The sequence below is a fragment of the Trichomycterus rosablanca genome, chromosome 5 (genome assembly GCF_030014385.1).
Source record: "Trichomycterus rosablanca isolate fTriRos1 chromosome 5, fTriRos1.hap1, whole genome shotgun sequence".
Lineage (NCBI taxonomy): Eukaryota > Metazoa > Chordata > Actinopteri > Siluriformes > Trichomycteridae > Trichomycterus > Trichomycterus rosablanca.
The window spans coordinates 34259143-34285545 of NC_085992.1; the positions used below are offsets into that span (position 1 = coordinate 34259143).

At 38.2% G+C, this 26403-nt stretch overlaps 1 protein-coding gene across 3 annotated transcripts in view; it reads left to right on the top strand.

The window, feature by feature from the left end:
• atrn (attractin) overlaps window positions 1–25459 on the top strand; it is a 111166-nt gene extending 85707 nt beyond the window's left edge. For all 3 annotated transcript variants that reach the window (XM_062996057.1, XM_062996056.1, XM_062996058.1), the window contains exons 27-29: window positions 10235–10342; window positions 19710–19824; window positions 19925–25459. In XM_062996057.1, the coding sequence (XP_062852127.1) occupies window positions 10235–10342; window positions 19710–19824; window positions 19925–20049 (348 nt within the window). In that variant the 3' untranslated portion in view covers window positions 20050–25459. The remainder of the gene's footprint in view (window positions 1–10234; window positions 10343–19709; window positions 19825–19924) is intronic.
• Window positions 25460–26403: the final 944 nt, after the last annotated feature.

A 26403-nucleotide genomic window follows, 5' to 3' on the forward strand; every position in this document is an offset into this window, starting at 1 on the left:
TCTGTGCCAAAGACAAAAACGACCATTGAGACTTATCAGCAACAGATTTTCATTTCTATTGCATTCTACAAAAATTCTCAACTTTTCAGGAAACAAGGATCAGCCATAACATTAAAACCACCTCCTTGTTTCTACACTCACTGTCCATTTTATCGGCTGCACTTTGTAGTTCTACAATTACTGACTGTAGTCCATCTGTTAGCCCCCTTTCATGCTGTTCTTCAATAGTAGAACTATTAGAACATTATTTGAGTGTTGGATCATTCTCAGCACAGCAGTGACACTGACGTGGTGGTGTGTTAGTGTGTGTTGTGCTGGTATGAGTGGATCAGACACAGCAATGCTGATGGAGTTTTTAAACACCTCACTGTCACTGCTGGACTGAGAATAGTCCACCAACCAAAAATATTCAGCCAACAGGGCCCCGTGAGCAACGTCCTGTGACCACTGATGAAGGTCTAGAAGATGACCAACTCAAACAGCAGCAAGATGAGCGATCATCTCTGACTAACATCTACAAGGTGGACCAGTAGGTAGAAGTGTCTAATAGAGTGGACAGTGTGTGGACATGGTATTTAAAAACTCCAGCAGCGCTGCTGTGTCTGATCCACTCGTACCAGCACAACACACACTAACACACCACCACCATGTCATTGTCACTGCAGTGCTGAGAATGATCCACCACCTAAATAATACCTGATATGTGGTGGTCCTGTGGGAGTCCTGACCATTGAAGAACAGGGTGAAAGCAGGCTAAAAAGGTATGTATAGAAATAGATGGACTACAGTCAGTAATTGTAGAACTACAAAGTGCTCCTATATGGTAAATGGAGCTGATAAAATGGACAGTGAGTGTAGAAACAAGGAGGTGGTTTTAATGTTATGGCTGATCGGTGTATAGTATTAAATACTTCACACCTAATCAAATCAAATCACTGTTATTGTCATTTCACATTAACACGGGTGTAAAAGTTGAGTGAAAGGTACAGATGTAGAGAATGTGTACAAAATACAAGCAGAACTACTAAACTTGTCTGTCTATCAGGAAGAAAACATCAAAATATTAAACGCTGAAGCTCTTTGTCAGGAACTTTTCTTCTTCCATGATGAATTTTATACTTCAGCAGAGATTACAGTACAAGTACATCCCGCTTGTCTTTTTCCCTCCACAAACTTTCACAAATGTCACAAATTAGCATATAGTTATCATATGAATAGAAGAAAAGGTTTTTCTAATGAGCAGATTTTTAGTAATGTGACAAGCCGCCTTTTTACCTAATGGTAATTCACTCTCACAGATCTTGTATTTTCCATGTTTATTGACAGAAATGGTACTGCTTACTTTATGATGTTCATTTATTCTGATTTTTAAGTCTTCATTTTTATTTATTCTGTCTTTCTAAGTTCTCTGGCGTGCACCAATATGATAAAATCATTATTAATTAATTGGCTACATCAGTGGTGTCCAAACTTTTTTCAAGGAGGGACATATTTAATAGTGTGAAAGTGCTTAAGGGCTAACAGTCCCTGCTGACATTATTTTAAACAGTAAAATATGCATATAAATATGCTATTATTTAATTATTTTATTTTCACATAGCCAACAACAAAGTAACCAAATGTAAGCATGCAGATGAAAAAATCAGAACATACAGAACAAGCTATCTGAATTTCTAACAGAAATTTTAAACTTCCAGAAACTCAAAGACTGAATGTTTCGCATTTACGAAAAAAAAAAGTTACCTGTGAAAGTTAGATGTTCCTGTGTCATTCTTTTAGTACATAAAGCTGAGTTTCTCTAAATTATTACTGGTCATAAGTTTTCTCTACCACTGAAATTCGTAGGTGGTTGTTTTAGTACAATATGGCACGTTAAATTTTGTTCTAGTTAATTGTTTGTACAGCCGGTGTCGCTTTTATCTTGTCATGTCAATAAGTACGTCTCATACACGATTTTGCTGCTTCTCATGTGAATGTGTACTTACATAGTGTTGCAGCCACCATCTGGTAAAAAGAGGACTTGCATGTTGAATTTGTATGATTTATTATTTTTGTTTGACTGTGCTGGTGAGCCACAAATAATGCAATTTAAGACAGAAGATGCGGGCCGTATAAAATCCGACCTCGGGCCGTGATTGGCCGGCGGGCCGGACTTTGGACATGCCTGGGCTACATGTAATATAAAATGAAGTTGCACAAATGTAAAGAGTTGTTTGTTTTTGGTATTTAAAGTAGTTAAAGTTTTATTATCTAAACCAGGGGTGTTCAAACTTTTTTTGTTGGGGGCCAGATGGAGTAAAAAAATATGCAAACACAGGCCACAGACTATCTTGTAATAAAACTAATAAAAATATAACAGACCTACTTAATTACCTTACTAACAATAACACCTTCTTTTTAGTTGAGTGTCTAATTATCTATCAAGGACAGTGTTGAGTAAAATAAGAATTTTGCCAAGTTTATAATCCTAATGGGAAGATCATAATACTACTTTAAGCATAAACACCCAGTGTGCCTGAAATCTTTCACAGTCATTGGAACCGTGGGAACATTAATTTAGGTGTAACATTAATGTTTTGAGCCGTTTCAAAAATGGCAACTGGCTGCAAATGGCCCGTTAACCGTAATTTGGACATCCCTGATCTAAACCTTTCACCCCACCTTTTTTTTAAAATATGCCTTAAACTACTGCAGTGTAAGCAAAACACATTTTAAATGCCATTATTAAACACTAGAGAAAATGAAGTGTTCATGTCCTGCCATATCCTTTAAAATATTTCACTGCTTTGCAGATATGACTGATTCTACTAATTACTAATTGGATTAAAAAGGATTAGATTTGGATTATTCTTTATCTGATGATCCCAATTTGACTTGAATTTTATACTTGACCGTTTTCTTTTTTATTAAGCTTCCAGTCTGATTGGCAGATTATCAGTCTGCATGAAACCATAGCTGGTGTCCTGTCCACAGCAAACCTGCACTTTTTGTTTTTGTAGTTTTGCACTAGAAGTCACACAATGTTTTGGATTGTTTTTTGTTTTTTTTTTGTTTTTTTATCGTGGGTGAGCATTCTTTGTCGTTAGATCACCAGTCCCGTGAAGGCTTTAACAGATTGCAGACATTACTGTTTTGTAAGCTGTGCGCTGCAGACTAATGACAGATGGTTCTGGTTGAATCTTTGTGAGTTTTCAGAAACATGGTGACTCAGCTTGCCAAATGTACATTTATGGGGCCGCTTGTCCTAAACCTTGAAACTGCTCGTCAACATGTTTTGTCTTAACTCAAGTCTTATCACAGTCATGAGTCGTGTTCAAAGGAAGATGATCTCAGAAAGTGTTGCGCACAACGTCTTATTTGTTTTCAAATTTACTAGGTCAGCATGCTAACGCTCCACCTACCTAATACCATGTTTCACTTGCATGCTTGTTAGGTGTCTGTGTGTTTTTGTTAGCAAGCTCAGCAGTTTTATTATGAATACTTCTTTTTTAGGGACAACTTTTTGGCATACATGGATGGACAGAATAAAGAAACCGATACCAATTTATTTACATGAAGGACCACCATTTATTATCTGCAGCTTAAATCCTTTGGGGAATGCTGTCAAACAAGTCCTGCATGGTTTGTGCTGAAATCTGCTGATTGGGAAGTCCACCTTCATCCTCTTTTTTTTTATTAACCCTTTTGTATTTTTAAGCAGTACTTGTGGAGGCATTATCGTCTCAGAATATGGGAACATCTTCAAGATTGTTTGCTTTTCATGGTTGTTCAACAGTCAACCAATCTGAAGCCATTTTAGAACCCGGTGCACCCTATGAGGCCATCACTCGACCTAATGATATTTATCAGATTGCTGCCACTATTATTATGGATCCTGCACTTTACAAAACTGTGTAGGATAAGGGCATGTTTATTATTTTTTTATTGCATTTTTCTTTGGTATGAAAGGTTTCCTAATAATAGCCCTGTTAAACATCTGTTCGCTTTCTAAAACACACCAATTCTGTTTTCTTTAGACTTGGTCATTTAGGTGCTGATTCAGTCCTGTGAGTATTTTTGTGAAGGGAATTTTGGGGGCATTGAGCATCTTTTTGGTGCACTTTCTTATATCCTTGTCATTGGGCTTCTACTTATCACTGTTACTTTGCTGGTGCTGTTTGTTTGTATTTGACCTACACCACTATGATTTATAACATATATAATACAGATATCCTTCACTTTTTGAAAATTCACTTTATGGCACTTTGCTTTTATGAAAGACCTACATGCCTTTGTTGACCGAAAAAATCTAAAGAGGGTTTTCACATTTACTACAGAGATAAAAATTAAAAGTCACACTCAATGGTTGTTTTGCTGTAAACTGTTATACAGGCAAAGTGCATCATAAGCAAGGAGATTATGGTAAATGATACTACACTGTACATTCATTATTTCTGCTTTATATGTGTCGTTCCCTCCACAATTACTGACACCTTTGGTACAGATGTGTAAAAAGGTTATAATGCATTTACCTTTTGTTGAACCTTTTGTTAAACATGTTTTTACATTTGGGAGGGCGAGACGGTGGCTATGTGGGTAGCGCTGTCGCCTCACAGCAAGAAGGCCCTGGGTTCGATCCCCAAGTGGGGTGGCCCGTGTCCTATCTGTGTGGAGTTTGCATGTTCTCCCCATGTCTGCGTGGGTTTCCTCCGGGTGCTCCGGTTTCCTCCCACAGACATGCAAGTGAGGTGAATTGGAGACACTAAGTTGTCCATGACTGTGTTTGATATAAACTTGTGAACTGATGAATCTTGTGCAATGAGTGACTACTGTTCCTGTCATGAATGTAACCTAAGTGTGTCAAACATGACGTTAAAATCCTAACAAACAAACAAACAAACACTTAAGGGGGAAAACATCCTTTAATTGAAGTAATAATTTACTCAAGAGGGGATCCCTCATCAAGAAATAAATGTTTTTAACAATACCACATGCACCACTATTGTTGCAACCCCCTGCATATAATGCTTTGTACCTTTTTGCCAAAAAACAGTTTTCTCCTATAACATCTTCTAGCATGTTAATTTGAGGTCATTCCTTTTTACAGTATCTCTCCAGATCATTCATGGTCTTGGGTCTTCTCTTGTGCACTTTCCTTTCATAGTTCACCCCACAGAATTTTGATGGGGTTTAGATCTGGTGCCTAAGACGGCCATGGCAGAACCTTTTTTTTTTGTATTTAGTAAACCATTTTTATGTTCATCTGGACACAGATATAGCTTTAAAATGCCTTGGAATTTCATTAAGTCCATAATGCCCTGTACCTTCACGATGTTCCCAGAGCCTTTTGGGGGGACAACACCACAACATTGCAGACTCTTCACCATACTTACCAGTGAGCATCAGGTTCTTTTCAGTGTAGTCATCTCTCTTTTTATACCAAACTCACCTTAAATATTTGTTGCCAGTTTGTGGTTCCAGTCAGGGTCTTTGTTAGTTTTTTGGAAGGATTGCCAGGAAAAGTCATCTGTCATCTAATCTGTTCGCATGAAGGTGGCTTCTGGAATTTCGTGACCCCAATTTTTTTATTTAAAATGGTTTTTTTGGGTATCTCAAAGAGTGAACTTTGAGGATTTTATGCCTCTCTTTACATTCTACATGATATGTGTGGAGGAAAGACAAACATGGGTCTTTGTCAGTGCAAGTTTGTTCCAGTTCCAGTTGATTAGAACTTTTTACCTATTGCCCTAAGTGTAGATATGGGCATTTCAGGTGATAACCTTTTTTTATAGAGAGATTCCCTGACTTATTAAGGTCACCACACCACACAGAATTTTCACCACAGATATTTTACTCCAGTGAAGCAGGAAGTAGGGGACTGTAGTCTGTGTATTTATCATACCTTTCCTTCTTTTACTATTTAGTATTATTATAGTATTATTTTAGTTTTAATGTCATTTGGTATGATTTGTTATTGTATGGGTCTAATAACACTTATTTTTTTCCCATGTAACTTCATGGGAATTGCTTTCCAAAAGTTTCATATAAATGTTCTGCTATTAGATAGCAAGAGATACCTGTACTAAATGATTTTTATTGTTTTATTTGCACCTGCAATTGGCTGATGTTGTTTTGAAATCCTCCACATATTAAAGTGTTAATAGTTCATTAACAGCATGTATTACCTTTGAAAAACAATTAACCAAATATAACTCGTGTTGACATGTTTGCAATAATGATAGTCAATTAAAAATCAAGCTTCTTTAGGATTCCATATTCTGTACATGCAAACACCCAAGGCTTATACACCGATCAGCCATAACATTAAAACCACCTCCTTGTTTCTACACTCACTGTCCAATTTATCAGCTCCACTTACCATATAGAAGCACTTTACTGACTGTAGTCCATCTATTTCTCTACATACATTTTTAGCCTGCTTTCACCCTGTTCTTCAATGGTCAGGACCACCACAGAGTAGGTATTATTTGGGTGGTGGATCATTCTCAGCACTGCAGTGACACTGACATGGTGGTGGTGTGTTAGTGTGTGTTGTGCTGGTATGAGTGGATCAGACACAGCAGCGCTGCTGGAGTTTTTAAACACCTCACCATCACTGCTGGACTAAGAATAGTCCACCAACCAAAAATATCCAGCCAACAGTGCCCCGTGGGCAGCATCCTGTGACCACTGATGAAGGTCTAGAAGCTGACCAACTCAAACAGCAGCAATAGATGAGTAATTGTCTCTGACTTTACATCTACAAGGTGAACCAACCAGGTAGGAGTGTCTTTCTCTTTCTGCTGTAAGGCAGTGGAATTAATTTCTGTAATCTTTAGTCTTTGCAGCTGAGTGGGATTAATTAGAAAGCTGAATTAAGCCTTATTAAAGGGCTATATCTATACACTCATAGGCTAATCTATACAGCCTCTGGTTATCTTTCAGTCTTGATAGACTTCACATATCACGGGTCACGTCTGGGCACATGTATTATGAAATCGTCAAACTGGGAAGTAACTTGCACTGGCATCAGAAGATCAGCATCATTAACTTTTTTTTCCTTTCACAATTCCTGTCACAAAGCTTTTGAAAAATGTTTACGATCCATCAGCATACATGGAGACTTAGATTATGCAGTTGTCGACATGCTGTTACATGTTGTGTTTTTAAAGATTGCTGTGCTATTGTTGGAGATTGTAATTGCTTATAGTTTTAATACACACATGGACACCTGGGCTTTTTTATACTTTGTTTATGCATTTTCTCTTTTTTTCTCTCAACTTTAGAGCGTCCAATTGCGCGATTGCATTATGCTTCCTCTTCACTTGATGCCTATCCCCACTCCGATTGAGGAGAATGAAACTAACACACGCCCCCTCTGACACATGTGCAGTAGCCTATTGCATTTTTACCTGCACGAGGCAGGTTCATATATGGATCAGCTTTGTGTACGGAGAGCCACACCCTTATCAACGCACTCTTTCCCAGTGTCTGTGCAGACGCTATCAGTCAGCCAGCAGAGGTCATAATTGCATCAGCCACGAGTGAGTCCCTACCCTGTATGAACAACAAGCCAATTGTTGTTCATGTAGGTGCCCAGCCCAGCCGGATGTCAGAACCGATGAGTTCGAAATGTCAGCTCTGGTGTGCTAGCGTGTTTTACCTCTGCGCCACCTGAGCGTCTAGAAGTACTTGCATTTGAGAATAACTCCACTCACTGTTCCGTTTCCATCCACCATATTAGACTTCTTTTTGTGAGATAAATTTTGCCGCACTGAATGCTGGGATTTCCTTCACAACTGAGAAAGCACACAGAGCTCCCTTGTTATTTGGTCAGAATAAAGCATCTCAGTAAGCAGCATTTTAAGGCATCCAGGAATTTAGACAGGCTTTTTCTCAGGAGTGCGCATAGGATGACGTAAAATGCTCTCTTAGAGTTCTTACTAGATTTTCAGACAGTCTTGTGGACCTCTCTTTTTGCACAGGGACGTAATTATCCAAGAAGGCGCTGTGCTAGAGGCAGCCTGTTACAGCAGCTGCTGTTACTGTCTTGGTCTTTCCGTACTTTTATTTTTGCACACCATGCTGCTTTAAAACTGCACCTTTTAATCTTACTCCTTTTTTAATGTTCTTTGTATTCTTATATTTTTATATCTTATTTGCATTTTTGTTTTTCTTTGCTGCATTAAGTAATCGGTCAATCGATCAATTAATTAATCATTTATGCTGGAGCATTAACTGGCCTTCCCCAAATGGTTGCCACAAAAGTTAATTTTATATAACAGTCTCAATAAACAAGAACCATTGGAAGAGGCCATTGACATATGCAAAACTCATTGTCATGTTCATGAAACCATTTTTGATTCTTCTGCTTTGTGACACTAGTTATTAAAAATAGTAATAAGCAGTGCTGAATCATGCCAACTTTCAATGTTTTGAAAGTTACAACTTACCCCCCCCAAGGAAGGGTAAAAAGGCCTGGTTTGCAATCCTGTTTTCCTAAATATGTTCAATGAAATCAAGGTCAGAGCTTTGTTCAAGGTTTATAAAGACATTTGACAAGACTGGTAGGGAATGAACACCAGTGACGTGCTTTGTCCACAGACAAGTGGTCATGCTGGAACAGAAAAGGGCCTCAGGTGTATAAAATTGTATAAACATCTAACTCTATCAGCAATAGCCGTGGCTAAAACAGCTAATCTGAAAGTGTTGTCCACATACATTTAGGTCTGCCACGATTGGTTGACCTAGTCGATGACTAGTCAATATTTTAAGTCTATGCAATGTTTTTAAAACTATGCTTATAAATGATCCTTTTTAATTTCTACAATGTTTCCATTCATATAACCGTTAATATGATTTCCCTCAGCACTGCTTGTTGCGTGCATGACCTAAGTCGTATTTGGTCCAGTCACTGGTTGCCGGCATTAAGCGCAGTCTTAAAAATGCCGTCTGCAGCAGTCAGAGGCCGATTGTAGAGAGCTTTCAAAGAAAAGCTAAAGATTTTCCAAGACCCAAATCATCAAAAGTTTGGAAATACTAACAACTGGCACAAAACAAAAATGTGGTTTGTACACTGTGCAAAGCTTTGATGGTACCACAGCAGCACTAGTGCGATGTTGTACGTCTATATTGTTTCAACTTCTTAATCGCGGAGATCCTAGAATACCGTAGTCCTTAGCGAGTTCAGTTAGGGCACATTTTTACTTCTATATCGTTTCATTAAGCTTCTTAATCGTGGAGATCTTGGAATACCGTATTTTTTAGCAAGTTCAGTTAGGCCGCATTTACAGGCGCCTCGCACTTTGCTGCGTTGGGCTTGCGATTTTTGCGGTTGCCGCGGCGATCAAAGCTTCTCATGTGAAACACTTACCACTTTGTTTATATAATGTAGGTTAGAATCTGGGCTCTTCTGTCGTTACTGTACGTTGCACTTAATGAGACGTGGCTACCTCTAACTATTTTATTTCTGCTTTAAGTTTAAGCACTTTGCTTTGTGTACAGAATGCCATAAACACATGTTGCACTTTGTTTAATATGGAGCACTTGAGAATTTGATAATATGGACATAAACCCTGTGTACATTTAGTTTTGTGCCGTATTATTATGCCATACAGTTTGTTATTAAAATATAAAAAGCTTAAATGAGATTCTGAATTAAATTTTTTTAAGAAAAATTCATCGTTAGAATAATCGATTAATCTATAAAATAGTCTATAGATGAATCGATAGAAAAATTGTTGTTATTGGCAGCCCTACGTACATTTGACCACATAGTGTCTATGCATATTAGAAGCAGGCTGGGGTGGCATGGTGGCTCTAAGTGAGTAGCACTGTCGCATCACAGCAAGAAGGTCCTGGGTTTGATCCCCAGGTGGAGCGGTTCAGGTCCTTTCTGTGTGGAGTTTGCATGTTCTCCCCGTGTCTGCGTGGGCTTACTCCGGGTGCTCTGGTTTCCTGCCAAAGTCCAAAGATGTGCAAGTGAGGTAAATTGGAGATACTAAATTGTCCATGACTGTGTTCGATATAACCTTGTGTGAACTGATGAGTCTTGTGTAATAAGTAATTACCGTTTCTGTCATGAATGTAACCAGAGTGTAAAACATGACGTTAAAATCCCAATAAAACAAAACAAAACAAAGAAGCAGGCTGTTTTGGCTTATGATTCACACTTTCGTCTGGGTGTGGAATGTCTTTGTAAGCATGTGTGTTTGCAAGACTTCTGCATTATCCTTCTTCTCCTTTACTTTTTCAGCAACTCCTTCGAGAGATGCAGCAGATGGCCAGTCGGCCGTTCGCCACCATCAATGTTGCCTTGGAGACGGACGAGGAGCCGCCCGATCTGATTGGTGGGAGCGTGAAGGTGAGTGTGACTTTCTAGATGACGGCGCTATGGCTAGCTCTGAGACTGTGTTATTAATTACATTTTTCATAAGACCTGACCTCATCACACATCTTTATTAACCAGCTGATTTAGCCAGCAACGGTGAGCGTTTTCTACTCTCCTGATGCTGCTTTAGTGCTGTGTTAAACATCTTCACATGAATTGGTGCCTGTTGACCTAATTTTTGGGTCAATACTTTATTAAAATATTCCACAAAACTCCTGTATATTGGAAGGGATGCAGTAGTCTCTATGTGCAGACCATAGCATTGTAAATAAACTAAAACCACATTCTAGCTTGTTCTTTTCTTTTTTTTTTCTTTGCATAGTGTGTTTATAGGAAAGGGAAATATATCTGCTGGTGTGCTTCATCTTGGCCCGGTTTTACTGGAACAACTTTACTTTTCTCCCAGCGTGGCAGATAATTTCCTGAAGCAAAGATTTAATTTAGATTTTGTTTACTTCTATGTATTATTTTTACACTCCCTGACTTTCACACACACAAACACTTTTATGCTGTTTCCAAGTTTCCATACGTTACAGAAGTACTCAGTTCAAAAAAGTTGTAGGTGTAGAGAAAACTGTAGCTGTGAAGCAGAATGCTTTCTTACCCAGGGCAAATGGACACATGCAGGCTTTTGTTATTTTTATTATTATTATTATTATTTTTAAAGCATAATGCTTTCATGATTACTTCCTTACAATAGCCACAGTGGGTGGCACGGTCGCTGAGTGGGTAGCACTGTCGCCTCACAGCAAGAAGGTCCTGGGTTCGATCCCCAGGTGGGGCGGTCCGAATCCTTTCTGTGTGGAGTTTGCATGTTCTCCCCTGGTCTGTGTGGGTTTACTCTGGGTGCTCCGGTTTCCTCCCACAGTCCATAGACGTGCAAGTGAGGTGAATTGGAGACACTAAATTGTCCATGACTGTGTTCAATATAACCTTGAGAAGTGATGAACATTGTGTAATGAGTAACTACTGTTCTAGTCATGAATGTAACCAAAGTGTAAAACATGACGTTAAAATCCTAATAAACAAACAATAGCCACAGTGACCCTGATTTATACTGCATGTATAAACTCAATCTGCTAAAAGTACCAATAGCCACTCTGACAATGATAAGTAATTAGATGAGCTTGTGCTGCAGCAGCCAGCACCAGATAGGTGCACTAAAGGACAGCCAATTTGTTTTGTTTACTGGCAAAAATACATACAATGGTTTGCAGCATGGTCTAATGCAGACCTGGGCATTGTACGGCCCGGCCCGCGAGCCTTCCCCAACCGGCCTGCATGAGCTCAGTGGCAATTAAAAATCAGACGTAAATAAAAGTACATCACACATGCCATATAACAGGATTGTGTTTATTTTGATGGGAGCGCTATTTCTTTACATTTCCGCAAGTTTCGATTTACGTGTGTGCGAGACGAGTGTATCCAGCTTCACCGTAATGTGTCGGCAAACAGAACTGGGCAGAGACGATAGAGTTTTTAACAAGACATGAACTTCAAAAGTCAGGTGTAAAGCTGTTTAAGGATCACAATTTAAATCTAGGGTTTATATCGCCGTTACGGTACTAAACACAGAGAAATACAAGAACTCGAACGATGCGGAGCGTCACATCTGAAGCTTCGCTAACTGAACTGCAAACCAACATAGACTTTTTATAAAGTTTTACACATCCAGGATTGGATCAGTTAAGATCAGCTTTGTAATATCCAAATAGCACTTTGTGTAAAGTTAATGCACATTTTGTTCACATTTGTTTTTATGAAAGGTGATTACATAGTGAAATAATTCTGATGTTTTTACTCTGCCTGCTTTTCATTTTCTGATTGTAACATCTACTCTTAACAGTAACAGATTATCAGAACTGTAAAATTTAGGCAATAAAAAGAAATCTTATTAATATTGAGCAGAATGAAGTAACAGTAACAGTTTCTTATGTGGCCCCTTGGAAAATTTAATTCAGTCCACCATTGATTGCTGAGATGTCCAGTTTGAATCTCAGTAGGTGCTATAGACCTGGTCGTCATCCAAACAGGCACAAGAGGCTGGGCTTCATTGCTATTGTGCATTATGCAGCTGCAGAACAGCATAATCAGTTGTTTTTGTTGTAAACTGTTACAAATCAATCGAGTAAAACTGCTGTATTAAATTTTCTAGCAAAGCAGGAGTAGTGAGAGCATGACCGAGTGAAATTATATTCATACAAGATTTCAATTCGATGTAATGGTTCAGGTTGTAAAGCCTCACCAGATCTGACATGCTTTGTGTTTTTACACAGCTTAAAAAGTAGTAACTTGTAATCTTTCTTAATATCTTTGAACCAGAAGTACCATATCATAATAATAATAATAATAATAATAATAATAATAATAATAATAATAATAATAATAATAATAATAATAATAATAATAATTAATAATAATAATAATAATAATAATAATAATAACAATAATAATAACAATAATAATAATAATAGTTAGGGCTGGTACAGATCCGATACTCTGTATTGGCCCAAATCACTGGATCGTATATTGGAAGGAAAAAAACGTGTAATCCGATCAGATACTGTTGCTTAATGTAAATAACACTTAATATAAATTACACTTAATGTAAATAAGGCCATTGTTTGTGTGTAAAGCAAATAACACATGAAGATACGTTCCAACAGTGTTGTTTATTGCCAGCTCACTCGGCAGCTGCCGTAACAAGGTGCATCTTGATGACATCATTAACATGTGCCACTGATCTACAACTCATCTGCAACAGCCATTTAGAAATTAAAACACACTGATCTACTTAAACTTTTAGCATTTAAAAAAATAATCTACTACTTCCACATCTAAAAACACTGTTTAAACACAATAAAAATCTCTTTATAAATGATAAATCACTCACCTGAGATAAAGAAAACCTATCTTGTCCCGGCTTGGAGATCTCTCACATCCTCAATGATTAATCCATTAGTGTTATGAAATAAAACAAACTACACCGTTTCCCATTTAGCCACAGATGTCCTCTTCAAAATCCAGCAGGGTTTAATCATCTAAAAACATGACAGAACTTTAACGGAAAATCTCAACCATGTGTCAATTCTTATTGGTCCATCCCGTTTGATTGACATTCACGTCTTCCAATTGTGGACACTTTGGACGACAAACCGTAAGACGAGATGTGTCGCGTGAACAACAGCTCGAACGTAAATGAAACCAAAAATGCTGCTGAATGTTCTGTGTGTAAAAGTGAAAATAAAAACAGCAGTTTTGCATAAGTGTGATGTTGTAGGTTCTGTATTTAATCCTTAAGAATATTTGTTTCACAGACTGAGAATTGTTATTTAGATAGCTAGTTTAACCATGGTGCATTGAGACATGTATTATTACTGCTTAGTTGTTTGAGAGGAGAAATGATGGTATTGGATTGGTATCGGTATCGGCAGATACTCAATTTGCAGTATCGGTATCTGACATAAAAAAGTTGTATCGAGCCAGCCCTAAAAATAATAGTACTCGCCAAACTTCTTTCAATATCTTGTGGCAGGGGTCCACATGGTGCTAAACGCATTACTTTAAGCTTTTTGTTTGTGTTGCTTTAATTCGTCTCCATCTTGCCTGTCCTGAGCATCCTCCTCACCCCAACCACCTGCATGTCCTCATTTACTGCATCCATAAACCTCTTCTTGCTTGGTCGTTTTATCCTCAGCACCTTTCTCTCTATATAACTCTCATCCTTCCTTTGCACATGCCCAAACCATCTCAATTCCGTTTTCTTAACTTTGTCTCCAAAACATCCTACCTCTGCAGCCCCTGTAATAAACTACTTCCTAATCTCGTCCATCCTCATCTCTGCCACCTCTAGCTCTCACTCATGTCTTTTAGTCAGTTCCACCACCCTCAAGCCATATAACATAGCAGGCCTCACTACTGTCTTGTAAACTTTCCCCTTCACTCTGTCAGATACCCTTCTATCACATCACTATGCCATCCACAATCTCTACCCCATTCTCCATTACTTTGTACACTCAACCCCAGGTGTTTAAATTCACTGTTTATCACATCAACTCCTTGCAACTTAATCTTTCTATCGCCCTCCCTTTCTTTCATACTTGTTCTCTGTTGTACTCCTGCTAACTTTCATTTCCTTTCAACACATACTTCCATCTCTTGAGGCTCCCCTCAACCTGCTTCCTACTCTAGCTACAATTAGCTACAAAAATACAATCCATTAACATCATATTCCATGGAGACTCCTGCCTAACGTTAAACATTTGCCTGTCCATGACCATTGCAAACAAGAAAAGACTCAGCTGTTCCTTAATGCAGTCCCACTTTCATCTTAAACCCATCTATCATTTTTACTGCACATCTAACCACTGTCGCACTGTCCTCCATTGTCACACTGTCCTCATACATATTTTGCACCAACCTCACATACTTCTATGCCACCCATGATCAAACAATACCACTACTCCTCTTTCAGCACCCTATCATAAGATTTCTCTAGATCTACTGTAGCGGAACGCTGCTAAAGAAATACACCTTAAAAATTCTTTCCCATTCCTAATACACTCTCCTCATTTGTCAGCACAGTTGCATCCTTGATCGTTTTAACCTGCTGTATATTCTTCCAGCTCGGTTCCTCTGTCTGGCCAATTGGTACATGTTCTTTTCACCTTCACCTTCCAACTTCTGTCTTTGCCTTTTGCCACATTTGCCACATTTCCTTATACTCCTGTCTACTATTTTTGTCCCTTTGGAAATCAGTTCTTTTTCTCCAACCACTTCCTTTTTAAACTTTCCTGCACGTCATCATTCTGCCATCAAGTCTCTTTTCCTTCCTCTGTCCAGATGTCACACCAAGTACCTACCTAGCTGATTTTCTTACAACTTTTGAGGTCATTGTCTAGTTGTCTAACTCTCCTTCACCACCACCCAGCGCCTGTCTCTGAATTTCACACCACAGTTTTCTACCTTTAACCTCAATCTGTTCCTCCTCTTCAGCTCCAAAGACTTGCTACATCCTACCCTCTTCACCACTTCATCTAACTCACTCAAATCTTCTTTCTTCTCTGTCTCACAGCCCACTTGTGGAGCATATGTACTGATGGCATTTGTCAGCACATCAGTTTTGAGCTTCACACTCATCAATTATCAGTTTAAACCCACCTTTAATGCTCCTAAATCCACTTAATATTTAGCACACATGGTATGTTAACCCTTCTCCTCTCTATCAAATCAGCTAGCTCTTTTCCTGTTGACCTTATTTTATATAATATAATAATAATATATTTAAGGGTAAACATATCTGTTAGCGTTTGTCCTGCCTGGTTTTACTGAAACACTGTGGGTTTTCTTAGAAGATGGCAAAGAATATATGGTTTATATCATACATTTATATAGTAATAATAACTACATTTGTATTTTCTAGATAAATGTAGTCTAAATATTCAAGTTGCTAAGCCCTTGAGCAACTGCTTATATATAGCTGTCTTTCTAATTGGTTTCAGGCTCTTTGGATTCAAGTGTCTGCCAAATAATTAAACGTAAATGTTTGGTTGGTTGCTCAATAAGATTTGCTGTTAGTGTTTAATTAAGGTTATATGTGCCTAAAAATGTATCCAATAAAGACTGTAAAAAGATAATTAACATATGTTCTAGAGTTTTACAAGGGAGCGAAAGCGCTTTAAATTTTTTTGCAATGGACACTGCTATTATAGACCTTACCTAAACTAAAAATAATTTAATGTGGGTTTACAATTACTATTTGTAGCCCATTTGTTGCTCTGTAACCTTTATTACCTTTCTGTACCCTATTTATTAATCAAGAGAAAAAATCTGAAGGATTGGTGGACTGGTTCTCAGCACATAGTGTGTAATGTACTGGTTTACAATTACTGTGGGTTTACAATTACTGTGGGTTTACAATTACTATTTGTAGCCCATTTGTTGTTCTGTAACCTTTATTACCTTTCTGTACCCTATTTATCAATCAAGAGAAAAAATCTGAAGGATTGGTGGACTGGTTCTCAGCACATAGTGTGTAATGTACTGGTATCAAGTGCAGCAGTGTTGTTAGAATTCTTAAACATCACCAATATCAATGCAGGGGGAAAAGAGTGCTCCAACCGACATGGCTGCACATCACAGCTAAACAGAAGGTTGACGGTTCAAGCCCAGCCACCACCAAGTAGTCACTGTTGGGTCCCTGAGCAAGGCCCTTAACCCTGAAAAAAATCTGCTAAATGCTGAAAATGTAAATGTATTACTGTCATTTTAATATATAACAGATAAGTCATACCTAGTTCTATACCTACCTGAACTTGCCAATGTATAGCAGTAATTGGATAGGTTATTATGGTTATGGTAAATTTGCCTTTGATTAAGCAAAAAAAAAAAAAAGTTGGGACAGTTTTAAAAATGCACATGTAAAGAACATGCAGTGTCTCATACATTTACTTAAACTTTTTTATTGCAGAGCGCATGAACCCAATTCGTTTGATGTTTTGTCTGGTCAGCTTAAATTCCCTAGTTAATACACATTCATTCCTGCATTTTATACATGTGTACCATCAAGGATAGAAAAATCACCTTTCCTTGGTTGCATTGGAAAAGCTGTTATAGTTGCAGGTGGGCAACATAATAATAATTCCCATGGTTTTACCGTGAAATGCCCAACAAACTTATATGATGTGTATATTTTTCTCCATATGGTGTGCTAGCACTTTCCTAAATGTTCACAGGGTGCAACTCAGCAGCTGGCTAGTACATGGTGGCAAGTACGCTTGGTCTGGATTTCACCTAGGGGATCCTGCCAACCTCCATTTGTTTGGTCTTTAGAAAACAGACGCCAGCCAACCATCTCGCTAACAGCCTCAGGTTTCCTGGTGTGCAGTACAAGCAGCGAAGCTAATTTATTGTGCAGTGCGGCTGGTTAGGGGCATTGTATCACAGCCTCTCACACATACACGTAGAAAAAGGCTATTAAGATACTTATACTGTGGTTAAACAGTTTGTAAAAAAACTTACTCATCAAAGTACATTATTTACATAACGTAGGCTGTGCTTTTAACCTCCTGTTGAATTTAGTTCTTTTTTTAAACAGTTTCTCTTGTATGTAATTTCTATATTCTCACATCACAGTTTTTAAGTAGGCATTAAATTTCACATTTTGAAGTTTTCACTAGATGTCATGTAGTGTTTGACAGTGTAATTTGCGCCTTGTTTCATTTTGTTCTCAAGATATTTCCTAAATTGTGCCAGTGTTTGTTTTGCAGTGACACACCAGCTGTTTGCAAAAACATAATGCAAATAAATGTCAGTTTTGTTATTCTCCAGCTCACACGGTGTAATTATTAATGTAGTATCAGGGAATAGGAGGACAGCTATATTTAATGCCAGCAGCAGAGACAAATTATCTTTACAAAGTGGGGCAGACTGTGTGTACCTCTTTGGCTAAGCATTAGTTGGACTGTCAAGTTAAGTTTGTGATGTGATCCTCATAAGACCAAAATAAATGTCACAAAGCAGTGGGCGTTCTTGGCTTACCTTCAAACTAGAGGTGGGTAGTAAGCAGGCACTAGTAACAAGAATATGGGAAAAGTAGGTAATCTTTACTACTGTTTAATAATGCATTTCATTGGGTGTGTTCAAAACCTAGTGAGCTGCCTTGCTGTCTTACTGCCTAAATAGGCAGCTGCCTAAGTAGAGAGGATTCTAATAAGTCATTGCCTTATAAGGCAGGTTATTCTAACGCACTACTTAGACAGCGATTCCATCAGTTTTTGCTTACTAAGATAACACAGTTAGCCTCATGCCATTCAAACCAATGAGATGAGGTGGCACAATGCGCTAGCATGTCAACTAACATCTCCCTCAGTGTACCGAAAATGGTTAAATTCGCTGACAAGCCCGAATTTGCAAATAAATGACACTTGTGCAAGTTTATACAAATTAAAAATCAATAACAAACTCTGTTCGTTTCTCCGCACCGTCTGCCATATTTTTTATTTTTCCTGTGAGAAAAGTTGTGCCGCACTGAATGCTGGGATTGCCTTCACCGTTATGGCAGCATCGGATGCTCCCTCGTTATTCTGTCAAAATACCGTTCATTTAAGGTGACTTAGTAGACAGCATTTTAAGGCATCTAGGAAATCGAACAGCCTACTTCTCAGGAGCGCGCATAGGATGACGTAAAATGCTGTCTATGTAGAGAGCTCACTAGGTTTTCGAACACACCCATAGCCTTATCAGGCTTCATCCATCCCAAACCACAAATGACATACACTGTGTAAATGCGTGACCATTAACCTGTTGGGCATCCCATTCCAAAAACATGACATTGGTATGTAATTCCAGACAACTCCTTATACCAAGCTGTATCTTAATGCTCTCTCTCTTTCTCTTTTTCCATCCCTTTACCTTTCTCTCCCTGCCAATCACAAATTTATATAGGGTTAATTAAACAGAATCAGTGTTTTGCTTGCTCAGTCTGGTTGCTTTAGATAATTCCCCATGTCCAAACAGAATTGATACACACACAGGTTTTTTATTTAGATGCACCTCCTCTGATGCTATAATTTCATTCTTTGATGGGTTTTCTCATTTACTCTCTCTCCCTCCGAATAAAAGTAAAAGTGTACATGCTGTGGGAGAGACTTTCACATGTTTGACCAGGATAAAGCATTAGTAAATCATAACAACGAAATGAAATGCACATGGTTTCTCACCCACCCACCCAGAGTCTGGCTTCCCTGGAATTGTTAGGCGCAATGCAGTAACACTCCATGGAAGAAGCCAATCCATCACAAGGCCTTGGCCATTCCTCCCTCCCCTCCGACATAGCCAGTTATGTCTGTATACAGACTCTTAACCGGCTGATAGCACCGCTGGGGATTCAAATCCTGCATCCCAGCAGTAGTGGGCCATGTGCCACCTGAGAGCCACATGTGCTTTTAGTCCTGATTAAATCACTTATGCCTGTTAACCTACAATAGTTTAAGAGATCGTATAGTTAACCCTGCTCTTTGGGTATGGTTAATTACATACCTTTTTCCCCTGCATTACATCAAGTGGATAGCTTTTGTTCAACTAATGAGTATTTGGACACCCGATCATGAGCATGTTAGTCAAGACTTTGAAGTATGTCTGTGGAAATTTGTGCCCATTCAGGCAAAAGTGCATGCTGCAAAATGGGTGTGCCCAAAGTCAAGGGGTTTGAATACCTTATGAATCCACTGTAAATATAAATGTTAAATTGATGGTGTGAAAATGTATACACACACTTTTTTGTGTATAGGTTATAGGAATAGGAAATATATTCAATAACCACTCTTGTCTGTGTCTGCAGGCGGTGCCAAAGCCTATAGCTTTGGAACCTTGTTTTGGGAATAAAGCAGCAGTGCTGTCCATTTTCATCAGATTACCCAGAGGCCCTGATGGTGTCCCAACTCCAGGACAGTCAGGTAATGGTGTCTGTGTAGTCCCTAAGAGCTGATTTATTATTTTTTTGCTAAGCATGCTGTAAATGTATTCTGCATCTTTTTTTTCTCTTGCTTTTCTCAGGTCTGGCAGTAGCAAGTGCGCTGGTGGATGTGTCTCAACAGATGTGTGTGGGCTATAAGGAGAAAACAGGAGGGCTGCGTAACCGCAAACAGCAGCCAGTAGCACAGCCTGCTACATGCATCTGACCTTTACCTTAAGCATTGACCTCCTCCAGGACTAAGCCACAGACTAACGCGTCACACATGATGGAGGTCACTAAATTAGAAAAAATGCAGTCTGTTTGGAGAACTGAGACTCTCCAAGCTAATTGAATGTATTCAAGTGGAGAGGAGGGACATATGGACAACAATGAAGAGAGGGAGATGAAGCCCTTTCACAATTGTAACTGACTGCAGATAGACTTCTCTCCACATTTATGTGATATTTAACTTATTATTGTTCCTGTTTTAGTCCCTTTTTTATGCTCAGGATGAGATTCTCTTATGCTGCTGCAGCATGGTTTCTGTGGCAATATACTGCCTGCACACATATAGTTTCAATCAAAATTATTCAACCACTATTACAAATGTATTAGGTTATTATTAATAATGTTAACTTTACAACCTTTTAGCTGTTTGCAATTAACCAATAGACAAGAACAATTTAAGTAGCTCAACACAATAAATATAATACATAGTCTCTCCAAATTCATAACAAAATGCCACTTTTAATGATGTACTGCAGTTTCTAAATTGTTCAACTCCTTCATGACTAGAGTCTTTAGTACTTAGTAATTGTTTGTGCAAGGCATTTATTTCTTCTTTTAACATGGATCAGTGCATCTTGAGGTATCCCCATAAGCGCAAAAACAAATGATACGTACGTCCAAGTGTCTGGTTTGGAGAAAAAAAAGTATCTTATGCATTTCAACTAATCTGTGGCTCATGCGTGAATTAACACTGGTTTTGTGGAGACACCTTAGGGTTAGGGTTAGGGTTAGGGTTAGAGCAGTGTCCAAAGCACTTCCGGAAATCAGATTTGGGCCTGGAAACCTCTGGCCTCAGCTCACGAAAGCAAAAGATGCCATGATGCTCCATGCATAGAAAAACCAAGTATATCTGCTTGCAGTGTCTTGTGCGTTTGTGGCCTGGCTGCTTTATCATAAATAGAATTACAAGTAATACAAATCAGTAAAATTGGGACTATGTTTTTACAGGGCAGTGGACTGTTTTTTTTCATAGCCAGTCCAGTACATGCTAATACATGATAGAATTTTTTAATGATGTACAACAAATTCTATTTTACTTTATTTATTACAATAAAAAAGTATTGATTTATTAATTGGGCTGTTAATGAAATGTCACTCTCAGTGAAACTCAGATGCATGCTGTCCACCTAAGTGGATACATGAATAACTCTTAACTGATTAAATTTGATAAATAATTTAATAATTTCATCAGCCTAAAAGGAAAAATAAACCATTTAGGGAAAAAAAAACTTGATTCAAGTTGTTATAATTCATGCATAAAGGGTTAAAATGGCATTTTAGTTGAATTGGATAAACCACTTGTTATATTAGTTGTTGAACTATTTAAATTGTTCTTGTTTGATTGGTTTATGGCAAACAAAATAAATGTTTGTATGTCTTTTCTTAATAAACCTAATTTGCAATGGGGGTTGAATAAGTTTGATTACACCTATTCAAACGCTTACCCACAAACATTAAGTATACCATTCAAAAACAATTAAGCCTGGTTTATGCTTCATTAAAAGTGCTTCAGAGAGCCACCAGTGGTTATGGTTTATCAAAACAAGATGAGGCACCTAGCTGTTTGTCAAACAATGAGGCAGGTTGAAATAGGCAGTGGAAAATGTGGGACAAGCAAGGACAGTAGTTGACAGTTTAGTTCCCCAAAAAAAGTCTGTAATCAAAAATGCTGTGCTGATCCAAATGAGAAAAGTACTTATCACAACAAAATGTGGCTTGGTAATTGAGGCAGCTTCAGTCTGTAGAGAGAGTTCTACCCATAATTAAAAAATGTGTTAAATATATTCACAGCGTTTTCATGGTCTGTGGAGTTTACCCTTTCTTCCTGTGTGGTGATGGGTCCCCTCTGGGTGCTCCAATTTCCTCCCAGCTTCCGAAACATGACTGAGTAAATGGATGAGTGTGTAATGCCCCTGAAGACCCAAGGTTTTTAGTTTAGTTTTTAATAATAGCTGCTTGGGGAAAGCTATTGTAAAAGTTGGCTGAATTCTGCTGAAATCAAGCATAGACTGTCTAACTGTTCAAATAAATTAGGTTATTGGGTGTGATAAATTATGGAATTGGATTTTGTGTCTGATAAGGTTCTCTGCAAGGTATACATGTACTGTACTATATATACATATAGTGCAAAAGTGACACTGTGGGACACCAGTGAACCGATTTTCATTTTTAACTTGTTTGTTTTTAAAAGGGGGTCTGCAGATTTGAATGATTATTGGATTTTAGTAAAGGAGAAAAACTTCTGAAATGATTTACATTCAATGTGACCTATAATTTGTACTATTCAAGTGAAAAACAAATTGAAATCTTTTATAGCAAAAATAAAATGTTTATAACAGCATTTAGTCTTTTTGGGTAGCATGGCACATCTTGATTTGCCTGTCTTTGCCCACTCTTCCTTGCAAAAGCGCTCCAAATCTGTCAGATTGTTAGGGCAGCTTCTGTGCACAGCCCTCTTCAGGTCATCCCACAGCTTTTACATTAGATTCAGGTCTGGACTCTAAAGCTGGCTGGGCCATTCCAAAACTTTAATCTTCCTCTGGTGAAGCTATTCCTTTGTTGTTGAAGAGGTATGCTTTGGGTTAGAACTGGTCATAGTTCCCTCAACCTTGACTAATGCCAGGTCCAGCTAAAGAAAAACAGACCCAAAACACAATGCTGCCACCACCATGCTTTACAGTGGGTATGGTGTTCTTCTGGTGATGTGCAGTGTTTGTATTTGCGCCAAACATAACTTTTGGTATTCGTCTCATCATTTTCTCACATGTGTTTTGGAGACCTGATATAGGTTTTTACAAAATATAGCTGGGTTTAAGGGTTTGTCTGGCCGCTTTACCCCACAGCCCAGACATATAAAAAGTACACAACCAGTACTTGCTAGAAATTCCTGCAGCTCATTTAATGTTGCTGTAGGCCTCCAGGCAGCTTCCTGGACCAGTTTTCTTCTTGTATTTTTATCATTTTTTGATGGACATCCAGTTTTTAGTAATGTCACTGTTGTGCCACTTGTTGATGGTCGTCTTCACTGTGCTCCATGGTATATGTAATGCCTTGGAAATATTTTGTACCCATCATCTGACTGATAATTTCCAACAGAGATACGTTTGATACTTTGTAAGTTCTTTGCAGACCATGACTTTTGCTTTTAGATGCAACAAGGGACATTTCAGGAAAATCTTACTAGAACAGCTGAACTTTAATTGGGTTTAATCAGACTCACTTTAATTGATGGCAGATGTCACTAATTACTATTTGACATCAGTTTAAATGTGATCGGTTAATTCTGAACACAGCCACAGTCCGAAATTATAAGAGGGCAAGCACACTTGCAACACATTGTTTTAGGTGTTTATATATATATATTAGGTTTTAATATATATGTATATAGTTAATATAAATGGTTTCAGTTTGTTTTTACTGGAATTGCACAAATTACAGGTCACATTAAAGGTGGAAATCTTAAACGATTTATCTTGGTCAGATTTTTTTAAAAGTGGTGCATAGACTTTTTAAATCTACAGTTTTCCTACATATTCCATCTTGCGCACATGTGTACACACACACAATTAAGATACTGTTGAGAGGCTGGTGGGTAATCTGTGTCCCTTTAATCATGGCTTTAATTTCAGCAGGTGTTTTTAATGTTTGCAGTAGTTCAGTATGCTTTGTGTGACCCTTAGTATGACTACACTTAATTACAGGTAATTTTATAGAAATATGCCGATTTATTTTCCCTCATTTCAGTCCCCTTTCTATCATGGTTCAGTGTTCTGTTTGCTGTTAAAGTATTTTATCAGTTTTAGAAGTTTATCTTCCTCTTTTATTTTTCATGTCTTTCTTTGGCTTTGTCTGCTTCAACCACTCATTGCGCATCTCCTTAGAGAATACAGAGTACAGTAACAGGGAAATAAAAAAAACAATAAGGCAAAGGGCTCAGGATTACATCTAAGTAGCAGCTTTTATGGGATTTTCAAAATGTCAGATGCTGTTTTAGACCATGCTCATTTCCTCAACACATAAATACAGTGGTAGACTACTTGCAATTAAATTTGAAGTGTGTATGTGTGTGTGCATGTGTGATTTCTGGATATTGTGGTTATTTAAGCTAAAGAGCAGTTGATGTAAAAGGTCGGATGAGAAATGAACAATTTAGACATTTTGAAATCTATAGCAGTTGGATTTAGCTTTTTCTTAGTTCATGCCTTTAGAATGTCTATGATTTTTTGTGATATTACATACACACCCCGCATGCTTTAACATCCCTTTATAAGGTCGCATTTGTTTTTGTAAAATAATTCATAGCTTTCTCTCAAACTCCTACTTTCATTACATTTCAGTACAGCTAACTTAAACACTAAAGCTGTTTGTTTGTGTTCTTTGATTGAACTGTCTTTGTAGCTATTACCAATTGCATTTCTTCTATCTTGCACTATAGTGCATTCTGTATATAAAGAATAGTGACGGGTATTCAGAGCTTTTAAGACTGAAATTGAGCAGGTCTTATGTGTCAGCGATTGCCGGCTTGCCAATTTTTTGCAGTAGATGAGCCATGATTGAGGTGACACAGGCCCTTCACAAACACTGCATATATAACCAAACAAATATATATTTATTTATTGATTATTATTATTAAATAGATGGTATCTTAGGGTGTCAGACCCAATTGACTCACATGGTCATGTGTGAAAGACGTTTTCAATCCCAGTGGTTCCCCGTACAAATCTTTGGTCCAAACTTAAAAATTGCTGCTGACTATGGTGTATGTGTGTAAGCATATGTGCATGATCGTTCAATTTCAGAGACCAGACATTAAAAACACTAGGGGGGGTATTACCTAGTGGATAGAGTGGATGGAGACCAGAATCAGTATCAATCAGTACAAACTTCAGTATTTGAAATAGGGTTGAATGTGCCTGTCGAGGAAAATACAAATATCCAGTGTTTCAGTTTCTTTCTTTCCTGTACACATCATCACACAGCCTATTTGCACCATCTGCTTTCTGTACACTGATGACTGTATAATACTGGGATCTGTATTTCAATGTGTATAATGTAGCAGCAGTTGCACTCTTGTTTTTGTAACATAATGATGGACAGTAATGTGAATGCTCTTTCTCTTGAATGATTTGCTTGGCAGGCAAAGTATCCCACAGATTTTAAAGTGGGAGCACCCTGCAGCTTCTTTTTGTATTTAAGATGGTGAATGTCACCATAAATAGACCTTAAATTAAGCACAAATGAGATGTGTAAAAAGCAAAACAGAACTTGGTTATTATAACTGAAGTTATTATACATGTATATAAAGAATGGTCTAAAACATTTTGTCTATAATAAATGTTGAAATTAAAGGGCCTGACTTTTACTTAATATGACAGTTATATACTCATATATACACTGATCAGCCATAACATTAAAACAATCTCCTTGTTTCTACACTCACTGTCCATTTTATCAGCTCCACTTACCATATACAGGGGTTGGACAATGAAACTGAAACACCTGTCATTTTAGTGTGGGAGGTTTCATGGCTAAATTGGACCAGTCTGGTGGCCAATCTTCATTAATTGCACATTGCACCAGTAAGAGCAGAGTGTGAAGGTTCAATTAGCAGGGTAAGAGCACAGTTTTGCTCAAAATATTGCAATGCACACAACATTATGGGTGACATACCAGAGTTCAAAAGAGGACAAATTGTTGGTGCACGTCTTGCTGGCGCATCTGTGACCGAGTGAAGCATGGGGGTGGATCAGTGATGGTTTGGGCTGCCATATTATGGCATTCCCTTGGCCCAATACTTGTGCTAGATGGGCGCGTCACTGCCAAGGACTACCGAACCATTCTGGAGGACCATGTGCATCCAATGGTTCAAACATTGTATCCTGAAGGCGGTGCCGTGTATCAGGATGACAATGCACCAATACACACAGCAAGACTGGTGAAAGATTGGTTTGATGAACATGAAAGTGAAGTTAAACATCTCCCATGGCCTGCACAGTCACCAGATCTAAATATTATTGAACCACTTTGTTTTGGAGAAGCGAGTCAGGAAACGTTTTCCTCCACCAGCATCACGTAGTGACCTGGCCACTATCCTGCAAGAAGAATGGCTTAAAATCCCTCTGACCACTGTGCAGGACTTGTATATGTCATTTCCAAGATGAATTGACGCTGTATTGGCCGCAAAAGGAGGCCCTACACCATACTAATAAATTATTGTGGTCTAAAACCAGGTGTTTCAGTTTCATTGTCCAACCCCTGTAGAAGCACTTTGTGAACTGCAGTGACACTGACA